This window comes from Drosophila rhopaloa, unplaced genomic scaffold (genome assembly GCF_018152115.1).
Source record: "Drosophila rhopaloa isolate 14029-0021.01 unplaced genomic scaffold, ASM1815211v1 contig_163, whole genome shotgun sequence".
Lineage (NCBI taxonomy): Eukaryota > Metazoa > Arthropoda > Insecta > Diptera > Drosophilidae > Drosophila > Drosophila rhopaloa.
The window spans coordinates 3,146,729-3,161,886 of record NW_025335043.1 but is presented as its reverse complement, the minus strand read 5'-3'; the positions used below and the strand labels follow the sequence as shown (position 1 = coordinate 3,161,886).

The window sequence follows — 15,158 nt, the reverse complement described above, 5'->3', positions numbered from 1 at the left end:
TGAAAAAGAAAATAAGGCTAAGTTGAATGTCACTTTCGCTTTTTTGAAAATATTAACATTATTAACATTGCTCCTAATTAGGAGTTTTCAGTCCGAAAAGCTAATCGTCAAAACTTAACATGACATTGAGTAATTGGTCCTAATTTCTCAAAAAGTAAATATTGGTGATATATTTTTCGAAGTGCACCTGTACCACGAACCAGAACACCTGTCATCCTCTGCCTGCCCCTTACCTTGTTGCTCTTTTGTTTTTGTGCATCGTATCGTCCAGACAGCCTGTGCAAAATGGTGGGGGGGGTTCTATTTGCTTTGGGTGTGTGTGTGTCCAGGGGAGGGGGTGGTGCTGTGTTGTTTGTTTTCGTTTGCTTTAACGAAATTGGCACGACTGGCGGGTGGCGAGGCCGCCGTGTTGACTGTTTGGCTATTTGCTCGTTTACGTTAACGGTGAGCTGACTTATTTTCCTCGGCGGTGCAATTCAAATATGCCGGGAGTTCCTTTACCCACAACCGGTTGATTGCACCAGTCAGACCAATTGACCCCTGTGATTCACTCTGCTCGTCTGAAATTCCGTTTGCATTCCTGTTAGAAACAATTATTTAACAAGATTAAAAAACTTATTTTGAGGGAGAAACTTTCAGCCACAGAAGATTTCTGTATATTTCAACTTTTGGTTAATTTATATCTATTAAACCATAATTATTATATATCAATCTGAGCCAATGTGCGTCAGTATTTAATTCGTATTTGGCTTTAATACTATTTCCGGTTTTCATATGTTTTTATAAAGGATTCCCACAAAAATGCTGATGTTTTTCATGTTGGATCGCAAATGTGTCTGCCAAAAGAAAAATAAAAGATTTACATTTATATATGAGATTTATGGCGTCCAAATGAAAAATATTGATTAATTGGCTATAATGCTTTATTTTACTCACAATGGAAGCTGTGTCCGAGGAAAAACACAGGCCGACAGAATTTGGCGTTGGAAAGAATTAATTAATCCTTTGAAAGTCTTCCTGAAAAGGAAAAAAATTCTGTTACCACATTTTGTTATGTTTAATTTTGCTAATTTGTAATGCCATTAAAGCATTATTAAGATAACATTCAATCTATTTTTGTACAATTATATTTTTGCATTTTTATAAAAATTTGAATGCTAACTGTCACCAGCTATTAAATAATTATTATATTTAACAGTCAAAGAAATATAAGATTTCTAAGTTAAAAAAATGTCTGGAAAATCGGAAAATTGAATTCAGAATTCAGAATCTACAAATTTGGAAAATTTTTTGTGGTTACATTTAATGGGCGTCTTCCGTTCTGAGTGTAGTGTAAACAACCAAAGTTTCCCATCCACTAATTGAATAAGTTAGTTTTCCGAAACGGAACATGCGGTTATAGTTGGCTTCCTTTCGCTCGGTGAAGCGTATTCCCCGTTGCACGGATTTCGGGACAGAAAGCTGACTAAACTTTTTGACTTCCATTTTTGTGCAAACACGCTCATCATCATTTAGACCTGGCCGTGCTGAAATGCCATTAAAATCACATTCCGATTTAATTTGCATAAATTGAAGTCGAGGCAGCCAGTGGAAAATGAAGCCGAACGGCAGTCTAAACATGAACTAAAACGCCATTCAATATCGATTCGAAATCAATTAGAGAGTGATTTGCAATATATATTACGCGAAATGCTTAGCCACAGTCGAGTAAATCAACCAGATCGCCGGACTTTAGCCCAAATTTTCGTCCCAAACCGACTCCCTTCATTGAATTTAACGGGTCCAAGGACACGAGGGGTGGATTATGACACTTTTTGCGGCTCGCTGCTCGCATATTCGGCTTTTGCTTTTATTGAGCGAAATGAAAAATTCAATTAAAATGCACACATGCTCCTTCAAGCCCCAAAACTCGACGGGCCAACCCTAAAACCCGGCAACATCCGTGCCAGCGAAAAAAATTGAGAGCGGAACGAACAAGGCTGGCTGGCAGCAAAAACGAAAGGAAACGAAAATGTGAAAAATCAGCATAACAAAGTGGGAAAAACTATGGAAATGCATTCGCCCGGCATGGCCGCTTTCCCTTTTCTTTACTCCTTTTTTCGGACAGTTTTCCGCCACGCTCCACGAACCTGGCCACCATCCAGCCAGACGTACTCATGTGCCCATGGACCTCGGGACAGGCGACACAATATAATATCTCCATATCTCTCCGGTGCTCCAAAGGGTAGTGTCGGTATGTAAATTGCCGTAAACACATTTCATTTGAACAAAGAATTAGACCTAGAGGGCTTTTGTGACGCAGATTCTGCGCTGGGACTAACCGAATCAGCATTTATTGTTGTCGACCTTTTTAAGGTAACAAATTTGGCGACTGTTTTTTTTGGGTCTAAGATTGGACGGTATAAAAGTACAGTTGAAAAATTTACTAAACAAATAAACACCTTTTCTTGAAAAGCAATTTACATTTGTATTGGGCATGTGCTAGATATATCAAGATGTTAATAAATGGTTACCTTTAAAAAGGTTTATAATAGTCCAATTCGGGGAAAAAACATAAGTATTACGTCTGATAAAGCTTTGAAAAATATAAAGGTTGTACATAGTAGTTTTGAAAAGAAATAATGTTAGACCAAAACCATATATTGAAAAATAGATTTATTAAAACATTAAATATAGCTAATTATAATTATTATTTACAAAAATGGAAAGATATATTTATTGTATTTTTGATAAATCTTGAATAAAATAAAATTGGTACTTCTGGCTTTAAAAATAATAATGGTAGGCTAAAACCATATGAGTTTTTTGGAATGTTTAATAAAAAACTATATAATATTTGTAAGCTTTATTATAATAACTGAAGCTTAATTAATGTAATGTATTATTTAAAAACTAAAAGATGCTTAAGACACAGTTAATTATTTTCATAGAGGCTTTTGGCATATTTAAACATTTTATTTATGTTATTTGTATGGCTTATCGGTTTCACTTTTTCAATATTATTTCTGTGCATAAGTACACATATTTTCATTATGTCGAACGCTCTCATTGTGAATTTTGTGTCTCATATTTACCTTTACTATTTTTGAATCCGCGGCTTCGGATCTGAAATTTTATGGAATTCGTTTATTTAACGCCTGCAAACAATGCAGCGCGTGCAGCGAAATGGAGGACAACAGTAAATACATCTGAAAATCGTGGGGCTAATGAAACAAATGCCGATACCCTGACCTCAGATTCTGTCAGAATCATTTGATATTGGGGGAGGGGGGTGTCTGCTTCCCAGGCTTGGGCAAACAAACTGCAAAGCCGAATTTACGGTTGCCGCTTTTGAATTGACAACCGGAACCGGGAACTGAAAACCGGGACAGGGGCGTCGGTTTTATGGCGGATTTCGACGAAATATAAAAATAAAATTGGATTTTAGCGTAGATTGTAGAAGGCCGTAAATATTTTTCAATTCACTGGCCCCGACGGAGGAGTGAGGAAGGGGGGTCTTCACGCGCACATATGATTTCCCCAAGGGGGCGCAAAGTGGGGTTGTGGGTCTGGTCTGCGGTTGGGAATCGCGTGCGAATGATTTGGCAGCATTAACTCCCCGACACCCGGCTGCCAACAAATTCCCCGCCGGGGCGTGAAGCCCCCAAAACACATCCCCTGGAAGCCGGAGGATGCGGATGGGCAGGAGGAACATGTGAGAGGTGGGGATTATCGAGCGGGGGAGACGGCCTCATTTGAATGCCGAGCGAAGCGATTTCATTTTTTTTTCGGTGCGTGTGGGGATGGCAAACCCTTTTTGATCCTTTCAACGGCGGATGGAGTCCTTCCCCCGAAGGCGTTAGATATAAGTTAGAGGCTGGTAAGGCTACCTCAACAAATCCTCCGAAAACTCATTTCGTGCTGCTGGCGCCAAATTGATTTCATTGCCTGTTTTTGCTTTGTTTTGGAGCTAAATGCCAAACTCCCTCTATCCTTTCGGAATCCTTTCGTTAAAATGAAACATTTTCTGGCTGCGGTTTTGCCTTATCTTAAACAAATAAATATCCGCATTCCTGCGGCAATTTAATTAAAATTTTACCTTTGAAAAAAAATAAAACATGACTTGTCCAAAATTCCTTTTAATAAAAAATAAGTTATCAAACATAAAATTGGTGTCATAAACTCAGAAACATTTCTACAGTCACGTTTTCTTTTATTTTGCTATTTGACCTAAATTTGCAGTTAGAAAACTTTAAAATTTCGTTATGCTGATGTATAAAAATTGTTTAATTTGTGCCAAGAAAGAACATTCCAAATTTTTGACCGCAAATCAGAAATATTTATATTTGTTCCCATCAATTAAGGAGTAGTGTAATTAAAAAATAGGACCTTTTTTTATTTTGATCGTTCCTTAATAGAGAGCTTAACATTATTTGGGTTTTCCTTACCTTGTATAAGATGAAAAATAGCTTTATTATCATTCTTGTTGCCAAATATTTTCTTTACTGTAAAAAAGACTTATATTGTAGAGTGTGTTTATTTTTAGTTTCTTAAATCGATAAACGCATTAAGCAACATGTTCTGTTTATTAGAACTTAAAATGGAGAAAAAGTTAATTTAGAAAAGAAATTAAAGCCCTGCATGGGTACACAAAATGGGTAACAATATGAAATTCCAGGTCAAGTAAGTAAGCTTAACATGATCCAAATATTTTTAGACGTTTTATCATTGTTTAAAATACTACACGAATATTGGGGCGTTTAAGTTAAGTCAATTGGGGTTCAAGAAAGTAAGTTGCGTTTCAGTTTTATAAGAAAATCAGGTTACTTGTACATTTGATTAGTAGCATTTATTCTTTCTCTAAAAGATTATATTAGTAATCAATACAGACTCAAAACATTATCAGCCTTAGTCGAATCTTTTCTAGCTTTGAGTAACTTTTGAACGGGGATGGTTTTCTAAAGAGGATGTCATGGGATGTGTGTCATTACGATTTATTGAGTCACATCGGCGGTCTGACGATCTCTCGCAGCTGGGGATCGATCCTAGATGGCCGGACGAGTGGGGTGGCAGCGGATGAAGCAGGTCCTCAACCGGTTTCACCAGGCGGCCTTCAGCCCGAAGTACCTGCTGTACACCAACATCGGCATTTCCGTGGGCCTCAGCATGGTGGGCGACACCATGGAGCAGACCTACGAACGGCTGATCGGGGAACTTTCGGGATGGAACCGGATTCGCACTCTCCGGATGGGCATCTCCGGGCTGACGGTGGGTCTGGTGTGTCACTACTGGTACCAGTACCTGGACTACTTGTTTCCCAAGCGCAACTTCAAGGTGGTGATCGTGAAGATCCTGCTGGACCAGTTCATCTGCTCGCCCTTCTACATCGCCGTGTTCTTCATTACCATGGCCATTCTGGAGGAAAATTCGTGGGAGGAGCTGCAGCAGGAGATTAGGGACAAGGCTCTGACCCTGTACCTGGCTGAGTGGACGGTGTGGCCATTGGCGCAGTTCATCAACTTCCTGCTAATCAAGCCACAGTACAGGGTATTCTACGACAACACCATTAGTTTGGGATACGACGTCTACACGTCACAAGTGAAATACCGCAAGAAGGAGCCCAAGAACGATTAATATTTCCAACTCAATATTATTAAATTTTCGTCAACTATTTTTAGGTAAGCCGCTCCCTGTAAAATTAAAAATGGTGCAATAGAATGAACATAACCAATACTTAGTATATTATAACTTACTTATTATGGTTTACTACAAGTTTTCTGAATTTTTGTGATTGTGAAGAAAATTCACATGTGTATTATTTGGCGTCTTACCAATAATAAAGCGATTGAAAACATTTAGAATTAATATGAAGCAGCCCTTTTTTGCAACAAATTTGCAAGCACGTATGTTCAGAAGCATAAAAACCAAAACTTAAAAATGGAATTAAGTTTTTAACTTCTTTAGTTTTTTTATGGATGGTAAATATCATTAGAAAATAAATATATAAGTTGTGTTTTTTGAGGGGAGATAGAAAATACTTGAACTTTCAGTGCCTTTTATTTAACAACTTTCTTGATCACCAATTATCGAATTGGTTTAGCCTCAGGATTTGTAATAAATCATTGCTATGGTCTAAGGTTTTCTTAAAGTGACACATTCATTTATTGGAAGTCGTCGCCCGCTGAACCTGACGTCATGTCTCCGTGTCAAACGGGTCTCCCTCCTTTGCCGACGATGGACGATGATGGAAGGTGACCTCCGCCCGAATCGAGAAAGGCTGCTTACTTGTCCCCTTTGCCGGGGACTGCGAAAGAGCAGGTTCGGGGCGAGTGAATGGCATCGAGAACCGGGGAGACACTCGAGCCGTAAGCCCTCGACGAGGAATTGTGTCAAGCATACAAAATAAATAAAAGCACAGGCCCGGCATGAAAAAATGCAAAAAGAAAGGGAAATCAAGTGACAAAATTGATGTCAAGATGAGCGAGTGGCGACCGTGCCAGGAGATCCACATCCAGGGGCGAAAAGCAGGCTTCACGGCCAGCGCCAGTTGACACCACCAAGGATAGACATCCACTCACACACATGTCAACTAATCCAATTTAAATCTCTTAACATGATTTGCCGCTTTCTTTTCATTTTGTTGGATTTTATGCCATTATCCCTTTCGGTCTCCGTGTGTCCTTTTGGCGACCGAATTGCCGAGCACTAAGAGAAGTCATTTTTCCTTTTCACAGTGGATGATATAAAGGTTTTAGCTGTCAATTACTTACTAAATTCACAAAAGCTATGGCGAAAATTCATTTAACCTAAAAAAGTCTAGCACTTATAATTCCCTTTAAAACCAGTTGTCTTTAAAATTATTAATAATAATAATAATAAATAAATTTAAAAAAATTAAAATGTAAATGTCTTTTAATTGCTTTTCCCTCTCTGAAATTGTGTATTTATTACATCAAGAGAAATTGAAATGTAAGGAGCGACGTTTGAGAAATTACATAAATAAACACCTCAGCATGACCTTTAATTGCTTTTTCTTCTCAGAAATTGTGTATTTATTAGCCACTAAATCAGGCACTTTCTCCACTGTACATTCCTTTCCCTTCCGTTGGCCCACTGGCAAGTTGACTTCCTGTCCTTACTGTTATCTCTCCCAAGGAGAACGCGCCTTCAAGGAGCAAGGACACCAAGGACTGCGGCCAAAGGGTTTATTTATTTGGTTTAGCGGCTGCCTCGGTTGCCTTAGTCGCTCTATCCTCATTTTGTGATTTAATTTAAAAGCTCAGTTCCAGTCCCACCCGGCGGAAGGCGGAATCCTTTTCTGGAGGAGTGGGCGGAACTGGGGGCTTTTCGGCACGTGGCCAGCCGACTCTGCTGGGGTCCTTGATGAGTTGTGTGTGGTTAAAGTATACCAAATCAGACTACGTGTTGATGAACAAGTTTGCCAAGTCACCGCCAACGGCTAACCAAAGTCGAAAAGCAAAAACAGGAGTGCTAAATAAAGCTGTTGGCTGATATTTCTATTATTTATTATATTTAATATCTTAATTATTTGGCCATAATTACATAAGAAATAAGTGGCATGTGAAAACAATACAAAATTTGAATAAATATAACAAAATATATATATAATTTAGTAGCTAATAGTTTTTTGAATAAGCTTAATTTGAATTATCAAATTATTTGGATATTTAATAGTTTTGATTATTAAATAAATATAATAAAAATAAATATAATTTAGTAGTTAATAGTTTTTTGCATAAGCTTAAAATTATCAAATTACTTGGATATATAATAGTTTTGATTATTAAATTCAGAAAAAGTCATGGTTGCATGACAAAATTCTTATTCAATCTGATTATACGCATGTTGCTTTAATGACACGATGAAAATGTTCACACTTTCAGTCAGCAACTAGATTAACACCCATTAGCAGTATGTATAGTATTCCGGCTCTGATCGATATCCACCATATATGTGCCGGTTCCTGTGCAATCCGGGGTCGAGTACTCTCATCTAGCCAGCCATCCGTCCGGTTCAGGTGGAGCAGCCACGTTCAGTTAATTGGCACTCAGAGCCTTCAAACAGAAATGCCAATGATGTTTGTCTACGAAATTACCCCGTCGGGAGGGTTCAGAGGGTGCTCAGTTATGTTACGCAGCACCTACAAGGTCTGTATGTTGTGAGGCTTCCTGTACAATCCACCCGGACTCCGGAGTCTGTCTACGGGGTTCCGACTGACCCACCCGACCATAACCTATGCCCCAGTAATGGCATTGTGTGTGAATACAGAGAGCCAAATAGTGTATGCATTTCCAAAAATTCAAATTTTAAATGTATTTTTTCTATTGCTTATTATCTAAAATATCTATTAAAGCAATATATTTGGGCTATTAATGGGATCTGTAAAGAGATAATATTAAAATATTAATCTTATAAAATAAAGAGAATAAATATATTAATAGCTACATAACTATCTAACAAACATTTTTAATAACTTAAAGTTTAAATGTTCAAACAAGAGCTCACATATTTTATCCTTCAGCTTGAGGTTTGTTATTTCCCTCAGTGTAATTCCGCTGCTTGTAAACGAAATGAGAACAAGGATGAAAATAAAAGGGAGTGGCCAGCAGTTATAATTCCATTTGCGATCGTAAAAATGTATTACGATGGTAAGCTGCTCATAACAGGCTACTTAATTAACGAGGCATTCAGGAGCAGGTCGAGTGCTAGAAGCGCTTCTTGTTTCGCCAAGTGTACGAGTATATGGTGGAAAAATTGGTGCATACAGAACGCAAGTCGCTTTTCAAACACAAATGACATAACTGCCTTCAAAGCACGTGGCATATGTTGCTTATGGCGGGGATTCCCATCTTTCTTGCCCTGAGTAAAAGTTGCGTCAACTTAATTAGCCATAAATTAGCCAGGATTCACGCGTTTTTAACGACTTGTTTGTTCGCAAGGCAAGACGAGGGAATGATGGCCCTGTCCCCTCATGATGGCACTAAGTCCATCTGTCAGCCAAGTTGAACGAGTTAATTTATTTATCTTGCCGCAGCAGCATCGCCAGACCCCTGTCCTTAATGCCAGTTGATTTATCTAGCAGAGTTGCTCAAAACTTTCAGCGCAGAAAGGGCATTTCGTGGCTCTGTCGAAGTCTTATTGCGGACAGCATTGATAAATATGGGTGTAAACAAGCTGCTGCTGCTGCTGCTGCTGCGCTCAAGCAAAGATAAGCCAGGGATCAGGGCATTAACTCGCTACAGTAAATGGATAATAAATGCAGTCATTACTCGGCGACTTGGAAATCTTTAAATAGTTGAAAATGAGCAAGTTGGTTCGAGAAGGGGAGAGGGGAAATAACAGCTTAAGGCTATAAGTCACATTTATTTCTTCATAATATGACATATTTTTATGAAAATAAGTTGGTAGGTACTTATACCCGTTTGTCTGTATGAGCTATGTATGCTAGAGAGTCTACAATAAACATGCCAGTCCTAGAAATATATAACACTCATCATTTGTTGATACATTAACGTCAACATCGATCAACATATAAAGTAGTTTTTAAATAGAACATTTATTTTAAAAGTTATTAAGAAATTAAGTATACGTATTTTTATACCCTTGCAGAGGGTATTATAATTTTGGTCAAAAGTGTGCAACGCAGTGAAGGAGATATCTCCGACCCTATAAAGTATATATATTCTTGATCAGGATCACCTCCTGAGTTGATATAAGCATGTCCGTCTGTCCGTCTGTCCGTCTGTCCGTCCGTCCGTCTGTCCGTCTGTCCGTCTGTCCGTCTGTCTGTCCGTCTGTCTGTTTCTAGCGAACAGTCTCTCAGTTTTAAAGATATCGAATTGAAACTTTGCACACACCCTTCTTTCCTTTGCACGCAGTATATAAGTCGGAACGGCCGGGATCGGCCGACTATATCCTATAGCTGCCATATAACTGATTGATCGGAAATGCCATTACTTTGGTGTTTGTAAAGTTAGGAAGTTGGGATTTACTATGGGTTTTATATGGCCAAACAATCCGACATACCAAATTTCATAAGGATCGGCCGACTATATCCTATAGCTGCCATATAACTGATTGATCGGAAATGCCATAACTTTGGTGTTTGTTAAACTAGGGAGTTGGGATTCTCTATTGGTTTAATTTTTGGCCAATCAATCCGACCTACCAAATTTCATAAGGATCGGCCGACTATATCCTACAGCTGCCATATAACTGAACGATAGGAAATTTCATAACTATAGTGTTTTTAAAATTAGGAAGTTGGGATTTTTTATGACTATTAAGAATGCATCATATGAATAATTTTGGAGAATATAATTTACAGAATATTCTGCAAGGGTATATCAACTTCGGCTCCGCCCGAAGTTAGCTTTCCTTTCTTGTTTTTTGTATGTTTCGCCAAGAGAAATGCCTTTAAATTAACTGAATATTTGGGTCTTTTTCCGGCATAACTTAACCAAAAAAGTCTTTTTAGACTACTTTTTATCACAACTATTAATCCGCATCATTTACTCATAAAGCATTTATTACCCATAAAATACATTTTTCTTTAAAAATGAGTCCTTAAAAGGTCCCATTCTAAATTTGTTTCCAATTAAAATCCGATTACTGGTAATTCCCCCAGTGACAAAACTTATACCAACTGTGAAGGGAGCCATGTGCATATGTGCAAATCCCTTTGACCCGTTTCCGTTCCGTTTGGCATCGGTCAACAGGCTTCCTGGAGGGCCATGATATTTCACAGCTGTTTGGGTAGTAAATCAACCGCATAATGGAGCCATTCAAAGGCTATCCGCCAACCAGCTGGGCACTTTTGGGCCTCCGCTGGTGCGGACTAGTCGATGATTAAAAACTCTTAATTGTTCGGATCTGGAAAATTGAATGAACATTAAAGTGCCCATCCAGAAGGGATCATGAATCATGGTCGGGCAACTTCATGCGAGCTTTTCAATCCGGTTCGCATATTTAAGCGTAATACCTTCAATCCCCGGCAAACTTTTATGCCTGCTGGGGCAACGGAATCGCACTAAAATCGGCAACAGCGGCGCAAACAACAATCACAGAACCGAAAGCACGGCAGCAACATCGCCGGCACAGCAGCAACATCAACGGCACAACAGCAGCAGCAACAACAGCCACCACAGCAACAATCGAAATGAGGGCAACAAATTTTAACGAGCGCCACAAAACCCCAACGCTCTGCTTTTTTAAGCCGCTTTCATTTACCCGGCTAAACCCCCCTCCCCCTCCTCCCCCTTGTCCCACCCTCTCACCCGCAGTTGTGTAATTACAAAAAAGCCGCGGGCTAAAGTTGGGAGCAGAACTTGACAAATGGCACGACGGTGGAGCGGTGGGGTGCTGAGAACGGGCCGGTTAACCGGGATAATAGGATGAAACAAATGTAAATGAAGGGGGAGGCCAGTTGCACTGGGAAGTGTGCTGAAAAAAAAAGACAAGCAAAAAATAATAAAAGAACACAACAAAGCACAACAAATCGCAACACAAAAACGTTGACTCAAAAATCTGTTAAAGACATCTCCAACTGTGTTTTTTCCTTTTTTACTCTGTGTCCCAAATGGAACATCGCCGCAGGTACCGAGTACGGAAAAAAAAAATCAGAAATCGCGACGCGTGGCTGTGGCTACGGATTTAATGGAGGTTTGGGCACTACCGAACATAGTGAAAAGTTGGGCTTGTCTAGATTTCCATGTGCGATACCGCAGACAATGACAAATATTTTAAGCTCTATCTTGATGCTGTCTGAAATCACTTATTTGGTGTACAAATTTACGGGCTCTGGTCGTCCAAAGTGTCAAGATACATATGGTTTTTGGCACAAACGAATTTTGCCATTTTGTTTGTTTTACATTTGTCCGGCAACCGACACAAAGCTTCGTTATCAATAGAGTTTTGTTAGTTTTTTTCTAGGCTACCCAATTAGTTTTATTCGCAGCAGCCATGGGAATTATTCGACAATATTGCAAACAATTATTTTATATTTGGTCAATTTTAAATTGAAGATTAGAAACACAGCACTTAATACCGGAGTGATACAATTGATATTTCATATTCTGAACTGCCGATAAAATAAATAACAACTTATGTTTATAAAGTTGCCCCGAAACAGTAAACTAATAAACAATAAGTACACAAATGTTGAATAAAACGATTGTTATAATTCAAATATTTTTCTATATCATAATAACGTTCATACGTTTCAAATAATAAGAAGGCAGTAACCTTATCGACCTATTTAAATCTGTGGAGTACGATTACAAAAATAAATAATATATCCGGTTCAGGGAAGCCATAAAAATATACAACTGTAATAAAGCAACACATCCTTTCATAGGCTCACGTTGCGGATGAGTGATTTTTCAAGTATGAACCTATGAAAGGCTAACAAATATTACTCATCCGCAGTGGGGCCCAACCAAACCCTTTTAAATCTCCGTTGCAGTTCAGTGAATTTTTGAAAAATACCCCTGCAGTTTTTTCATCAATGTCAATAGCATGTCCATTTCGCTCAGTGCGCGGCAGAAAGTAATATTCGGATTCCCAAATGAGTTTGAAAAAGCCCTGGGATTGTGTAAGCTCAGCGCAGTCAATATTTTGCTGGCCATATCAGAAAGTCATTTGCAGGCTACCTCACTGCAATCAGCGGCCATTCAGCCGGGTCATTCCCTCGGAACCGGGTGGCGGCAACCACTCATCGTCCACATAAATAGTTGTAGGTGGTGGCCCAGCGTGGACTTCTAGCCCAACAGTTGGTTGCACATCTGCGCATTGCAGCAGGACCAAAAGGACGGGCTGCCGCACCGCAATGCCCGATCTCCTGGGACTCCGCCGCCGCACTTCTCGGCAGGCGGCAATTAAAATCTTGTATTCGAGTTGCGGGAGCAGCTGGGAAGTGCTTTAATTTCCCACGACGTACGAAAATCAACATGGCTTCAAAACAGACGTTGGGAGCAATCAACTCCACCAACCCCTGCGCTAAGCCTGCACTGAGAGAAAATAGCAACATTGAAATGAGTATTTGAACGGTGTTAATTGGTCGCTTGCATACCTTTATTTTTATGTATATCATATAATTTATTAATATTTTTGTGACTGTTTTTCTGTTTTTAATGATATAATAAAATATACTTATAATGAAAGAACAAAATAGCACATTGAAATTTAAGAAATATGCCTGAATTTATATACTTTGAATAAATTCAAGGTATTTTGTAAAATAAATTTTAGGATGTTCCTCTTTGAACTCTCAAAAGCATTAAAGCTATGGAACATTCGTCAAAGATTTAAAAAAATAATTATTAATATATTTGCTTTAAATTTCATTAAAATTAAATCAAACCTTTTTAGATCGCTGGATGTTTTAAATTTGCAAATTTAAAATGTTAATATTATTTGAAAAAGGTCAAAGTCATTATCGTCTTTTAAGACCTGGAATATGACATTGATAGTGTTAGTTTCTTCTGTGTGTACGAAACGGAATCAAAACAAAACGCGTTAAGTGGGGGTAAAAAGGGGGGGCGTCTCCGGCGAAGAGCCGAGCCTGGCCAGCAGACTCCGGGCGGCGCAGGCGCCATGTCTGCACAGACTCCGGCGAATTGGCGGCTCGAAAATCTCCAGAGATTGGCAGACAGTTACTCAGTTGCTGCAGGACTGTCGCGGAATAAAGTTTGCCGAAAGGACGAAAGCGCATGGCTCTGTTATTCGGACGCGATGTGAGCAAAACCTAGGGAACGCGCGCGAAAACTTCCCACCCACTCCACTCCACCCCCGAAAATAAATGTATTGGTAGTGTGTACAGGTGGAAAACGCAGAAAGCCCAGAGTGGCGCATACGAATTGAATAACTGTAATTGCGACAGTGAAGTGAAGGCGTAGGTTGTGAGGCAGTGAATTAACCACGCCCTAAAAAACGCCAAAATGGAGCACCTGCGTCCGCTGAGCTACGAGGAGATGTGCCAAATGGAGATGCTGCAGGCTGCCGGTGGACCATCGGCCTCCTCTGGCCCACAGGCCATGATGCCCATCATGGTGATACCCACGGCTCTGCTGCCGGCTCCCGCAGAGGGGGCGGTGGGCGGGGGCGTTCCGGGTGCGGCGATGGTGGAGCACTTCTATCAGCTGCAGCCCACGCACCACCTCCTGCCAGCCGACCCAGCAACAACAACCACATTGGCGAGTCCCGGCGAATTGGCGCTCCTGCAAGGCGAACAGATTCCACACAGCATCCAGCATCCACAGCAAATGAATATCCTGTGCACCGGGACGCTGGGACGCCAAAGGATGCCGGCTTCTGCCGGCGGTCCAAATCAAATCCAAATATCAATCCCAATCCCTCGATGGCGGCCACTTTGCCGCGTGGTTTCCAGCCTGCCGCCTTTGTTACGGACGTCGAGTCGGACTTTGAGGGCAGTGAGTGCGGAGCGGGCGGGATGACCACCACCTGCATGCCGCACTTCCGCTTCGGAGCCTGCGGCCTTCAGTCCCTGCACCACCCACAGCAGCAGCAGCAGCAGCAACAACAACAGCAGGATGCAGTGGTGGGCTGCGGTTCGCTGGCCTACATGATGAGTTCCGGCACCTTGGGCAGGGGGCGGCGACTGGCCGGCGGGCAGGGCAAGCCGAAGAGGGTGTCCTTCAAGGGCGACAACCTGCCGCCTCCGTCGCCACCGCCACCACCCGCCGTCGAGCTGGACGAGAATGGGTTGCCCGTTCCGGGGCCAGGAGACGCAGGAAGCTGCTCCTACATGCACTTCGACAACTACATGGACTACCAGGTGGGTGGATTACACGGGGGAATAAGTAAATGGTGACAAAAAGTCTGGGAGAACGTTAGATTTGAGTGGCTCGACTATGAGATACCCTCTGCTTTCTTTTAATCTGACATTCTTTGTTAAAGGTTTTCAATGATTTTACCATTTTACTGTGGTAATATTCTTAAAAAGTATTTACAATGTCAACACAAACTAAAACAAGAATAGACCAGGTCTGACTAAAAAATGCCCAATGAAGTATTCCAATATTGAAATAATTCTGCAATATATTTATTTAATAATATTAATATATAGAAAAATTTAACATCATTCGGGTGGTTGCCTTTTATTGAACAACTTTCACGTTTATAAGGAGTTCGGAACGTTT

The 15,158-nt window shown here is 40.4% G+C and overlaps 3 protein-coding genes across 3 annotated transcripts in view; all 3 read left to right on the top strand.

Annotated features, from left to right (window-relative positions):
* The window catches only part of LOC108047695, a 108,287-nt gene that overhangs the window by 78,678 nt on the left and 14,451 nt on the right, over window positions 1–15,158 (top strand).
* Window positions 4,987–5,686, top strand: LOC108044934 (mpv17-like protein 2). The gene has a single exon (XM_017124098.1). It carries the CDS (start codon window positions 5,029–5,031, stop codon window positions 5,611–5,613), a length of 585 nt encoding a protein of 194 aa, XP_016979587.1. The 5' UTR covers window positions 4,987–5,028; the 3' UTR covers window positions 5,614–5,686.
* Window positions 13,665–14,531, top strand: LOC123037372. The gene has a single exon (XM_044457546.1). It carries the CDS (start codon window positions 13,938–13,940, stop codon window positions 14,451–14,453), a length of 516 nt encoding a protein of 171 aa, XP_044313481.1. The 5' UTR covers window positions 13,665–13,937; the 3' UTR covers window positions 14,454–14,531.

Bases quoted from the DNA above. Each gene is read 5' to 3' on its own strand.
- LOC108044934 (XM_017124098.1), top strand. From the start codon at position 5,029: ATGGCCGGACGAGTGGGGTGGCAGCGGATGAAGCAGGTCCTCAACCGG.
- LOC123037372 (XM_044457546.1), top strand. From the start codon at position 13,938: ATGGAGCACCTGCGTCCGCTGAGCTACGAGGAGATGTGCCAAATGGAG.